The sequence below is a fragment of the Morus notabilis genome, unplaced genomic scaffold (genome assembly GCF_000414095.1).
Source record: "Morus notabilis unplaced genomic scaffold, ASM41409v2 Scaffold748, whole genome shotgun sequence".
NCBI lineage: Eukaryota > Viridiplantae > Streptophyta > Magnoliopsida > Rosales > Moraceae > Morus > Morus notabilis.
The window spans coordinates 230,990-243,617 of record NW_010362182.1 but is presented as its reverse complement, the minus strand read 5'-3'; the positions used below and the strand labels follow the sequence as shown (position 1 = coordinate 243,617).

At 33.4% G+C, this 12,628-nt stretch overlaps 2 protein-coding genes across 2 annotated transcripts; one reads left to right on the top strand and one right to left on the bottom strand.

Moving 5' to 3' along the window:
- Window positions 1–842: 842 nt before the first annotated feature.
- Window positions 843–3,105, top strand: LOC21393264 (putative glycerol-3-phosphate transporter 5). Its single transcript, XM_010101210.2, has 2 exons — window positions 843–2,024; window positions 2,455–3,105. Exons 1-2 carry the CDS (start codon window positions 995–997, stop codon window positions 2,997–2,999), a joined length of 1,575 nt encoding a protein of 524 aa, XP_010099512.1. The 5' UTR covers window positions 843–994; the 3' UTR covers window positions 3,000–3,105.
- A 256-nt stretch (window positions 3,106–3,361) lies between these two features.
- LOC21393263 (probable protein phosphatase 2C 27) lies at window positions 3,362–5,646 on the bottom strand. The gene is made up of 4 exons (XM_024167617.1): window positions 5,608–5,646; window positions 5,264–5,458; window positions 4,453–4,664; window positions 3,362–4,344 (listed from the first exon to the last, which is right to left on the bottom strand). Exons 1-4 carry the CDS (start codon window positions 5,638–5,640, stop codon window positions 3,780–3,782), a joined length of 1,005 nt encoding a protein of 334 aa, XP_024023385.1. The 5' UTR covers window positions 5,641–5,646; the 3' UTR covers window positions 3,362–3,779.
- Between the last annotated feature and the right edge of the window lie 6,982 nt (window positions 5,647–12,628).

Sequence of the window (12,628 nt, the reverse complement as noted above, 5' to 3'; positions counted from 1 at the left end):
TTTTAATAATATTATTATATTATATCATAGTTATATAATATGTTATTTAATAATACTTTTATTGTATTATATTAAATATAATAATAAATATACATTATATTGTAGTTATATATATTATATTATATTATAATCGTTATTTTTAATTATTTCAGTTAATATTTTAATAATATTATTATATTCTATATCATAATTATATAATATATTATATAATAATAGTTTTTTTATTATATTAAATATAATAATAAATATATATTATATTGTAATTATATATATTATATAATATTATAATATAATATAGTCGTAATTTTTAACTATTTAAAGTAATTTAATTTTATAATTTATCAAATATTAATTTTAAAATTAACATAATTATTATAATTATAATTTATTAAACATTCAACTATTTTTTATATGAATTACTTTTTATAATATTTTTTTTTTTTTTTCAATACAATTAAAAGTAATTTTTTTAAAATTCACACCCTACCTATAGCGTGGGAAATTTTCAGTTGGAGTTTGGGATCCTTGTCTGAAAGAAGAAAATCAGACATCGAATTTGACTTTCACAATAATCATTCTTCATCACCTGGTTTGGTAAGTTTGCCCTAAAATCCCCATTTTCATCTTCACGGCAACACAATTTCTCTCTAGTTTTTCCTTATTCTTTTCATTTATTTATGCATTCGATTACTTCAAACAGAAGCAAAATACCCGAATTCCCCAAACCCAAAGCACCCTTTGATCTACCACCTTCTTCCCTTCCTTTCCCGAATCTCTGCAACTTTTCTAGGGTTAGGGTTTTGTGAAATGCTGTTAAGAAGAATTCGCAGACAAGTAAATACCCGAATTCCCCAAACCCAAAGCACCCTTTGATCTACCACCTTCTTTGCTTCCTTTCCTGAATCTCTGCAACTTTTCTAGGGTTAGGGTTTTGTGAAATGCTGTTAAGAAGAATTCGCAGACAAGTCAAGCTTTAATCTTTGTCTCGATTACAATGCAATCCAGAGCTCAAATTCTTGCTCCAGGCTTGAATTTTCTGCCGAGCCTAAAACCCCCAAACAAAACCCTAGCTTTCCACCAAATCTCGGCGCTGATTCTAACTTTCCTCGCCTATGCATCCTTCCATGCCTCTAGAAAACCTCCCAGCATTGTCAAGAGCGTTCTCGGACCCAAGATCAGCTCGAATTCATCCGCAATCGAGTTCGATTCGAGCTCGAGCGGATCGAATTTGAACTCGATCGATACCGGATGGGCTCCTTTCAATGGTCCCGAGGGAACCCACCGGCTGGGCGAGCTCGATCTCGCCTTTCTCTCGGCGTATTCTATCGGAATGTACTTTGCCGGCCATGTTGGCGACCGGATCAATTTGAGGTCGTTTCTTGTGTTTGGAATGATGGGTAGTGGCATTATGACTATAGTGTTTGGTCTAGGATATTGGTTTAGTGTTCATGTTTTGTGGTTCTTTGTGGCTGTCCAAGTTGTTTGTGGGATTTTTCAGTCCATTGGGTGGCCTTGTGTGGTGGCGGTTGTCGGGAACTGGTTTGGGAAATCGAAGAGGGGCTTGATCATGGGGGTGTGGAATTCGCACACCTCGGTCGGTAACATTATCGGTTCTGTCGTGGCATCAGGGGTGTTGGAATTCGGGTGGGGGTGGTCCTTTCTGGTGCCTGGAGTTTTGGTGATTTTGGTGGGGGTTTTGGTGTTTTTGTTCCTTGTTGTGAGTCCTGATGATTTTGGGTTTGAGCCTCCTGTTAAGGAGATTGAAATGGATGTGGAAGTGGGAAATGGTAATGTGGGGAATTCTGAGGAGAAAGTAGTGGAGTCGGAGGAAGCTGGGCTTCTTGAGACTCAGAATAGTTCTGATTCTTTTGAGGATGAGAATAATTCTGATGCTTTGGCTGCAATTGGGTTCTTGGAGGCCTGGAGGCTACCCGGTGTGGTGCCATTCGCTTTCTGTCTCTTCTTCTCCAAGTTGGTGGCTTACACTTTTCTTTACTGGTTGCCCTTCTATATAAGGCACACAGGTACCTTGACTTAACTTCCTTTATCATATGAAATTTCATGGATATGAAAATAATACAACTGACCCTATCCAAGTCTTCCAATTGGACAATGAAGTGCTTGTCTGATCAAATGCTATAAGCGATAATTGATTGATGTTAATTTTTTATTTTTTGTTTTTATTCTAAGTTGCACATGCACTTAAAATTCTGCTATACGCGTGGCCAATTGGTGGCAATTCATTTGTATGATGAACTACTATGAATAAGTGATCAAAGCCAGTAATTTTCTTGATACTGAGTTTTATGTGCACTGAAGATTTTGCTGTACACAAATGCCCAATGGAACAACTCATGTGTTATGAAAAACTAGGAAATGCTAGGAGATCAAAGCCAGATAATTTTTGTCAGTTCTAAGTCATATATTTACTGAAGGTTTTGTATTTCATTGCAGCTGTTGCGGGTGTGCATTTGTCACACAAAACTGCGGGAATCCTCTCGACGATATTCGATATAGGAGGAGTCTTTGGAGGGATTTTGGCAGGGTTCATCTCTGATGTGATTGAAGCCCGTGCCGTTACTTCAGTTGGATTTTTGTTACTATCAATTCCAGCCCTTGTTTTTTACCGGGTTTATGGAAGCCTCAATATGTTTGCCAATATATTTTTGATGTTCCTTTCTGGGTTGCTTGTGAATGGCCCATATGCACTCATTACCACAGCTGTTGCTGCTGATCTTGGTACCCAATCTATGATCAAAGGAAGCTCCCGCGCTTTAGCTACTGTGACAGCGATCATTGACGGTACTGGTTCTGTTGGGGCAGCTCTTGGGCCTCTTTTGGCTGGTTATATTTCCACTAGAGGATGGAACGGTGTTTTTCTAATGCTGATTCTTTCGATTTTCTTTGCAAGTTTGTTCTTGATTCGAGTTGCTAGAACTGAGATTAAAGGGAAGATGAGCGAGGAGAAATGGTTTTGGAATAACGTAGGCACTCATTGATAGGAATTTTTTAAGGCTTCATGTATACATATGAGCTTACTTGTAATAATGTATCGTATTCTTTTTGCACATATTGTCAGGCTTCATATACTAGTAATAGATTTTGCCTTTCATGAATCGTATTCTTTTTGCCTTTCATTTTTTCTCATACCCTCTCCTACCTCGGTTTCCAGATTCTTAGCATTTTATGCATATGTTTCTCGGTTTTGAAATTGCCCCGCAGTTCTCTCTCATATGGCTTTGTCAACAGTTGTAGAATTACAGTCTCATGGCCTTTCAACTACAATGGTATTGGTACTCATTTAACTGAGAAACAACTTTACCAGAAAAACAGTTCTTACCAAGTCCAATAAAAAGGGTGACTAGCAAATAAAGTATATACCGGTAAGCATATGTATTGAAGAACTGATATTACAATGCTCAAACAATGTATTTACAGATTAGCCTGCCGCAGATCGGCAGATGTAGAACACAGTTCCTTTCATCATCTTAAGATCTCTCTTATTGCTGACACAACTGAGTGGAAAAAGAAGAAAGAAAAGGAACTATAGGTGTTTTGTCTTAAAATTTAGTGATCTAATGTATGTGTTGTTTCCTTCCATCCCTTCACTAAGCCCCCATTGAGGCATCAAAATTAAACGCGTGAGAGAAAAAGGAAGTTTCTTCTTGTAGATGAATATGTACAAACAGAGTTATGATTGAATCAACTGAGTTCTCTTGTCGAATGATTCTGCACTTCGCCTTTCGGAGGAAAGATCATCAAAGATAAAGGTACAAATCCTATCCTTCAAGTATGCATTTGAGATTGTGAAGTCCCTCTGCAGAAATGCTTCTTCTCACTCTAGGCCTCTCCACCACCACATGCTGAGGCGGCTCTGAGTGAAAACTTACCATGACAACAGTCAAATTGTCGGTTGCTCCTCGCTTTGTTGCCTCCTCGACTATTTGCTTGCAACAGAGCTTCACATTGTTGTGCTCCTGAAGTCTCCGTCGAGCAAAATCTACAGCATTTTGGCTCCTGAAGACATCCCATATACCATCACTGCCAATGATCAAAAACTCATCGTCTTTAGTTAGTGTTATCAATTTGAGTTCTGGTTCAGCACTCAGTGGTCCTCCCTTGTCACCCATCTCCTTCATTCCTTCGAGGTGCCAATCGCCTAATGCACGGGTGACACCTAACTGGCCGTTCAAATAATCCTCATCATCGACATATCCTCCCAGAGACTCAACCCGTGTCCTTTCTTTTATGCAGCTGGGTCTATGATCGCTTGACATTTCTGCAGCACGTCCATTTCGGGACAATACTGCCCGGCAATCCCCAGCATTTGCCACAAGCAAAGATCTGTCCAAAATAACAACACATTTGAAGAGAGGAACAATGAAAAAGAGGTGCAATTAGCCAAAACAATCTGCCCATTTCCTCCAGATTATGTAGAAGAAATGTGCTCACCTCCCGAAAATCATTGCAGTTAGTACAGTTGTGCCAGATGATAGGGAAGATTCAAGAGAACACGTTCTTGCAAAAGCAGCATCCGTCTCCATAAACGATCTTGTCACCACCTTCTCAAGCTCTAAGGGAAAGTCGGCATCTTCGACTATGACTCTTGGCAAATGATCACGAGCAAACTGTGCTGCACCCTTACCTCCATGTCCATCAAATACCTATTAAAAAAAAACCACTTGCGTTAATACTAGTGAATATTACAAGAAAATTATTCGCTATTCATGTTGATTTATATTACTTGTGGACAAAGAGGGTCATTCTGTCAAAAGGGTAACGTTGAATGAGTACATATTCAATGGTCAATAGATCTCTTTGACATGAGATTGCAAGTATAAAAGTTATGTCCATCGTACAATAGACTGCTGATCGATGAACCTTGAGATAAAACATAGATTTCATCTTAAGTTGAAAGTTAAAATAGCCGAGGACGTAATGGAAACAATGGGAAATATTGTAACCGAGGTCTCACAACTCAGCAATATAACTAGTACAAGCAGCATGAATAATACGTGTGATGGAAAATTCTATGATAACGCCTTCATTCCTTCATATTCAACCAAAAAAAAAAAAAAATGATTAGTGCTAAAAAATAGAATGACAAACAATTTTGTGACCCCCGGTAGGTAACTTAAATTTGAATCTCCATTCATTTCAAAACTTTTGTCACATCTCCATTCATTTTGCCACAACAAAGTGATCTACAGTTAAACCCTTTAAGACGATTCAATATGCGGAAATCAAAATAAGAAGTATTTACCCCATAAAAGGAGACAGCTTCCTTATCAAGTACATTAGAGCCAAATTTCTCAGCCAAGTCATTAATGCATATATGAGTATCCTCCATATGGGAACGACCCCCAATGTCAGACCACTCTCCAGACCTAAGCACAGGGACAAAGTTTAACTGGGTTTGTCTATCTACAACCACTCTGTCCTCACAAATGCTCTCCAGCTGCAAAAAACACCAAATCACAAAGTTGAAACATATAAACATAGGATTGCAAGATCAGAAGGATAATAAGTGGAGGACAATGAAAAAAGAAGAGACAAAATCAGTACAGCAACTAAAAATAGAAAGGAAAACTAAAGTATGAAACAAACCTCCAATGTAGGCACAAAAAAATTGCATAGCATAGTTAAAACGAAGCCTGTCTATGGAATGAACTACGTGACAAGAAAACAGAATTTTGGACTAGATTCTAGGAATGATCGAGTTGTCACTTAGTCGGTTCAATCACTTCTAATCACTTTAATAAACGTAATCAAAATTCCCTTATATTAAGGGAATAAAAAGCGTTGAACCAAGATTAGCATTCATTAATATAGACAATGTCCTGAAATTACTTATGATAAAGTTATAAGCATCATCAGTTCTTACATTAAAATGTTTCGGAAATCCAATCATATAAATCCTCTAAAGCAAAAAACAAAAATAAAAAAAAAAATCAGACTGGAAGGGAAAGTTAAGACCTATTTAAAATTGATTCTCTTTTTATTTTTCACATTTTTCAAAAAAAGAAAAAATAAAATGATATTTAACGTAATAAAAATAAAATAAAGATAAAAAATAAAAATAAAAATAATTTTTTAATTTAATATAAAATAAAAAAAAAAAAAATAATTTTTAGTCATTTTTTATTTTGTATTTGAGATATATATATTAATGAGTTTTTTATATTTAAAATAAGATAAAATTATTAAACGTATTTTTTAAAATGATTTATGTCTGAAATTGAAAACGTTTTTATTTTCATTTTCATATAAAAAATAAAATTATTTTAAAATGAATTCTAAACGCGTATAATGTTATTCATTTTTTTGTAGTCTTTGGCTACGATTAGGTGCAAGAGAGACCATATAGACACTCACTAAGATTTAATATTGACGTCTAGATGTACCCTGTCGGTAGAGGAAAAAAGGCACCCTACCATAGAGATTCCCATATTGTTATAGAGGTTTTACTGTATTTCATATGTTTTGTAATTGTGTTAAAAGCTGTCCTACTAATGAGTTTTGACTCTTGTTCGTCGTTCTAATATGAAAAGGCAACTTTTTTTTCATTAAAAATTCTACCCTTCAAACTCGATAAACTATTAGCATCATGTCACTTTAATCTCTTAGATTTTTTTTCTTCGTAGATTACTGCATGAATTCTGGTTTTTAATTTGTTTTAGTCCATTTCACAATCACGAATTATGTTCATGTTAATTCATTTAATTATCGTGTTAGAAAACATCAACAGATATACGATTTATTTATTAAACGTGTTAAAAAATGTCAACCTGAGCAAGATATGTTTATTACACGAGGTTGACATGCTAATTTAGGAACGTACAATGTTTTTATTTTTGCCTTTTTTAACATGCAATGTTTATTATATCTTGTTTTATGAGGCTCCTCAACTAGTGGCGTTGAAATGCCTATAAAATATCATCCCGTGAAACAATGATTTTAAGTTATGTTTTAAAATAAGGTCTGCATTTAGCACTAGAATTATTATCGTCGATATAAAAAGATAAATTATGTCTCACCCTTCCACTTCCAAATTATACAAGGCATATGACATATAAATAAAAGAAGTACTACTCATTATCATGTCAAATCATCCACATCACTAAATAATTTGCGAAGCATACAATGATCAATACTTTGTTCCTCGAGTAAATTTATTCACTAAAAAAGTTGAAATAACAAAAGAATTACACCAAACTCTACCCAAAAACAAAAAAACAAAAAATACGTGCACAAGTAACTTCTATTTCCAAACTAAACAAATATACATATTTTACAGCTTCCTCGACTCTAATCTTTTACGTGTAACTGCATTTTCTGAAAACTCATCTCACATAAAAAACAATTTTGTGGTTATGGTTGATCAAGTTTACTTTTCTTCTAGTTTCCCATTTCCTTGGATCTCTCTTGGGTTTCAGCTAATTCATATGACGAATTGACGATGCTGTTTTTGATTTTTTTTTCCCTTGCTTTCGCGCAAAAGAAAAAGAAGGGACCTGAGCATACAGAAACATGCCACAAGCTACAAATACCAACAGAAGATTTAAAAAAAAAAAAGCTTTATTATTAATATTATTATTACTAATATATATTATTATTATTTTGAAAATCTTTGCAAAAGGGCTTGGAGGAGAGTTAGTTATCAGAACGAAGCTAAACAGGAAAATACTAGAGGCACCTTCTGGTTCGTGGTAGAGCTAGAAATTTCTTTCGGTGAGTGCACAATATATATATATATATATATATATATATATTTATATAAGTTCTAATTTTTGTTTGATTGAGGACAATTATAAGTTTTTACAAATTGGTGAATTATCATAACTTTTTTCATGAAACGAAAACAAAATTGAAATTTTAGAGAAATCTTTGTACATCAAAATTTGAGTGGGAACACGTGGCTACATCAAATTGCATGTGGCTCCACGACTAGATTTTATATGCGAAATGCCGACAAAATGTAACGTTAAAACAAATGTTATACACTAATTGAAAAATAGAAATAAGTAAATTACCATGGCGATCTAGCCAAAATTGGTTATTTTGTTAGTGTTACTATAACTATTTTGTTACCTGTGCCACTTCCAGTAGGTTTGAGGATTTTCCATTTCCCTGCTTATAGAAGCCATTGCCAATGCAATGAAGACCCATCGGAAGTATCTATAAATATCTCCCCCTAAATCTAGGAACCAGACTTTCACAACACCCCCACCTGCAAAACATCATTAGATTAATCTATTTGTATTCCAAAAATGTTCAACTGAATTGTATGACTTGTTAGATTTTCATGTTGTACATGTATAAAACTTAGAAGGGTGGTTTTGAAATTCCCAATGTATTTCAGAAACAATATATACCTGAGAGGGATTTGTGCCCGGGTTGTTGGAGAGAATGAAAATGACGTTTTTCTTCTGAACAACTCCATCAGCCACCCAATGAGAAGTCCTGTAGCTCCCAGTGAGAAAACAATGGGGATATTGCTTGACCTGCAAGAAACATCCATGATGTGTTTTTGTTTCAGATTCCAGTGCTAAAATTTATTTTGAGATCTACGGTAGGATATGAAAAAATAAGCTACCGGTCGGACTCTATTTTGAATCTAATATTAGATTATGTAAGCTTTATATATATATTTTTATTTTTTTTGTGATTTTAATAAGATCTCCCAATTATATTTTCCTTTTCATTTTTGTTAAATCCCCAAAAAAAAAAAAAAAAAAAAGATAAATACTCGTTAAAATGAATTATTTATTTTTGTATTAATATCTCTTAATTAAAGAATATATTAATAAAAAAATATTAATTAAGAGTAAAAAATTAAAAATTTTAGACAAGAGTTCATTAATTGGGCAATTATGGTTCCAACTTGCCAAGCTGAAAAATTCAGTCCACATGACAATAATTGATAGTGAAATAATGTACTTTGGTGGGTAAACTTTATTACTTTTTTGGCTGCACCAATTTACTCAGAAAAAAAAAGTATTTATTTGTTCAAATTCTCTTTCAACTCCATAATTGGAAGAAAAGTGGGTCTCAAGGCTCAACCTTTGGCACAAAGAAAAAGACAAGCACTAAAGTAATGAGAAAAAAATGTCTTTTCTTGGTTTGTTAGCATCAAAATTATAATACTGGACATGCGAAGAAAAAGAGAGATTTTTTTCCCCCTCTTTCCAAAAGATATCAGTTTCGACGTTCGACTTTTGAGTCATTACCTTTTGTGAAAAGCAAATAAAAAGAAAGCCTGATGTCATTTTCTTGCATCATCTTCCCTTTGAAGTCTTGATTTCACACCCAACCAATCGTTCCCTTCTCTTTCAAATCTTTTGGCACAATTATCACCAAAATAAACAGACTAATAAATCCTCATTTCAACTTGGTATTTAACTTATTAGGTGACAGAGAAAGGTCCTTGTGATTTTAACTACATCATATTTATTTTAGGGAAAAAAATTAAAGGAATTAAAACTTGAGATTTTTGCTATGAATAAAGCTTGAGATTTAAAGGTGCTAGTATTAGTTTTGCGGTTGAATATATAGACACGTATGTTTTCTGGTGCTGCTGTATATTACTGTCCTTGTGTATTTCTACTTTAGTACATTAATAGATATTCTCTAGCAAGAAATATCTTGTAACACATACGACTTTGGGTTTTGGTTGGTTATTCCTTTATTATTATTATTTTTTGATAATTCCTTTAACATTCATTATAATAGCGCACAAGTGAGCCTTTAAAGTCTCAAATTTAGAGGCCCAAAACTTAAACCCAAGCTACAAAATCGCCTTTCTTTTTATTTTTTTTTTAATTTTCCGTTTCAGGTTACTTTTCTTTTCCCCCTTATTATGTATTACCGATCTTGAAAAAAACGAATTCTTTACATTGGTAATTACATGTTGGTGAAATTGAGTGGGGGAGAATTTACTTACATTATTATATATACTACAAGAAGAAAGGAAAGATTCACTGTTCACTTACTCAAAATTTACTATTCATTGCACAGTAATATTCTCAAAACTTTCGCTTCTATCCTTTATTTTTTGAGTGTAAATTGTTAATTTTACCATTTTTTTATTTCTCTTTCCCCTTCTCTGTGCATGAGTTTTTACGTCTTTTGATCTAAAATTGTCACGTGTCGATGTTGGGTAGGCTGAAAGAAAAGTGACGGGACCCACCACTGTGAAGCTGCCCCCTCTTTCCCATGCAAATGCGCTTCTCTTACGCGTGTTTTTCACGCGCGAATCACAGCCGTCAAAATTTTTGATAGGACAGTTTCAAACCATTTTCAATTTATTTTTTAAATTTTTAATCTTTATTATAGTTATTTACTATTTTGAATTGATTTAGAGTTTAATTTTGTCCGTTTTACTAACATTTTGTGCCAAATTTTTTAATTACTTAAATAAAAATACCATAAATAATACAATAAAATTAAATAAAAATATGCATACTAAAGGAAAAGAAATGTACACTGTTCTCACACACACAATTTACTATTAATTGTACAGTAATATTCTCAAAATTTCGCTTCTGTCTCTTATCATTTGAGTGTGAATTATCAATTTTATCCCTTTTTTTCTTCTCTTTTTCCTTCCCTGTGCATCGGCTTTTGCATATTTTGTTTTAAGATTGCCACATGTCGATGCCCGGCTGGCCGAAGGAAAAAGTGACAGGGCCACCACTGCGAAGTTGCCCTCTTCTCTCACTGAACACGCTTATCTTACGCATGTTTTTTACGCGTGAATCACAACCATCAAAATTTTTGATCGCAAGGTTTCAAACTATTATTTATTATAATTATTTACTATTTTAAATTAATTTAAAGTTTAATTTTATTCGTTTTATTATCATTTTGTGCCAAATTTCTAACTTTTTATATAATAGAACAGTACTTCCCCAACGTGCGTATATTATACCTATTACTAAAGGAGGCACCCGGTTACTGTACTAAGTACAGTGCCGGGTCCTTCCCATACTTTTTCTTTAAAAAAATTCCGGTTGTGTCCTAAATGTGTGTATTTACCGTTTTATCCTCGGTTGTTGATTTCTGATATGTTTTTGTTTGGGTATTTTTGTCTTTATCAACATATCTAAAATTTCTGGTTGTATCCTAAATATGTGTTTTTTCCATTCTATCATCGGTTGGTTACTTCTGATTTGGTTTTGATTTGGGTATTTTTGTCTTTATCAATATATCTTTATTTTTATTTCCGTTGTTTTTTTCCTGTACAGCTGTCTCTGAAAAGACAGATTTCAGTGGTGGGATCCGGTGTTATATGTGTTAAATCAGTGGTGGAATTTGGTGTTGTACGTGTTAATCAATTCGGAAAATATCGTTTGTGTCCCATAAAAGTTGTTTTTATTATTTTACCCTCAATTTTATTTCGCTCTTAAGTTTATTTTCTGGGCATTTTCGTTATTTCATTCGGTGGTATTTGTTTAGTCTTCTCGAGAAGCTTCTTGCTTCTTTCATTTTTACTCTCACATCTCACATCTCACGTTTTCTATTTTCTTCTTTGCTGCAGTTTCTATCCTTCGTCTATTCTCCATATCTCTTCTTCGTATTTTTAACGATTCCTTCTGGTTTTGGTTTAGATTTTTTAGGGCTTTGTTTTTGGTTAAGTTTTTACATTTTCTTCTCTTTGAAAATTTTCTTTTGTTTTTCGATTTTCTTCTATTTGGGTATTTTAAGCTTTTTAGGGTTTTTTTTTTTTAAAATTTCTTTGCCATTTTTTGGGGTTGTATCTCGATTTGTTAAGGTATATATGAGTTAATCTTATGGCTTATGTTTTGATGGAGTTTCTAGATTTTATTCTCTCTGGAACTTTTGGAAATTTTTTTCCTGTCATTTGGGTTTTCTTTGTTTTTTAGGGGTTTCTTCTTCAATTTTTTTTTTGTTTATGGGTTTGGTTACGATTTTCGTGGGGTTCATTTCTGATTTTTTTTTCCTGTTTCTTATGTCATAAATGGGTTGAAGTTTTTCGTGCGGTTCATTTCGGTTTTTTCTGGATTTCTTATGTGATAAATGAGTTGAGGTTATGGGTTATTTTTTTGGTAAAGTTCTTACGTTTTTTTCTATTTGAAAATTTTTGTTGTTTCTCTATTTTTTGCGATCTGGGTATTTTTAGCTTTTTAGGGTTTTTTTTAACAAAAAATTTCCTTTGATATTTTTTGGGGTTTTCTTTCGATTTCTTATGTATCTTGATTTTCTTCCATGTGTAAATTTTTCTAATATTTTTCCGTTCTTTGGGTGTTTGATTTTTAGGGATTTCTCTTCGAATATTTATTTTTTATTTATTTTTGGTTTAGTTTTGTTCTTTCTTCCAGTGATTTGTGGATTTATGGTTTTCTTTTTCGAATCTGTTTTTTTGTTTCGGTTTTTGGTTTACTTTTGTTCATTCGTTTTTATTTTACTCATGCATTCTTTTGCTTCAGTTTTCTTTTGTATTCTTTTTCTGTATTTTTTTTTCTTCTGATTTTTCTTATATTTGATTCTGAAAAGTTTCTGTTGCGTGATAATTATGCTCGCAAGTGCACGTGTCGCTAACAAGTAATAAAGTGTACACAAGTACGGATATCGATCCCACGAGGAATGAATCACCAAAATATGTGTC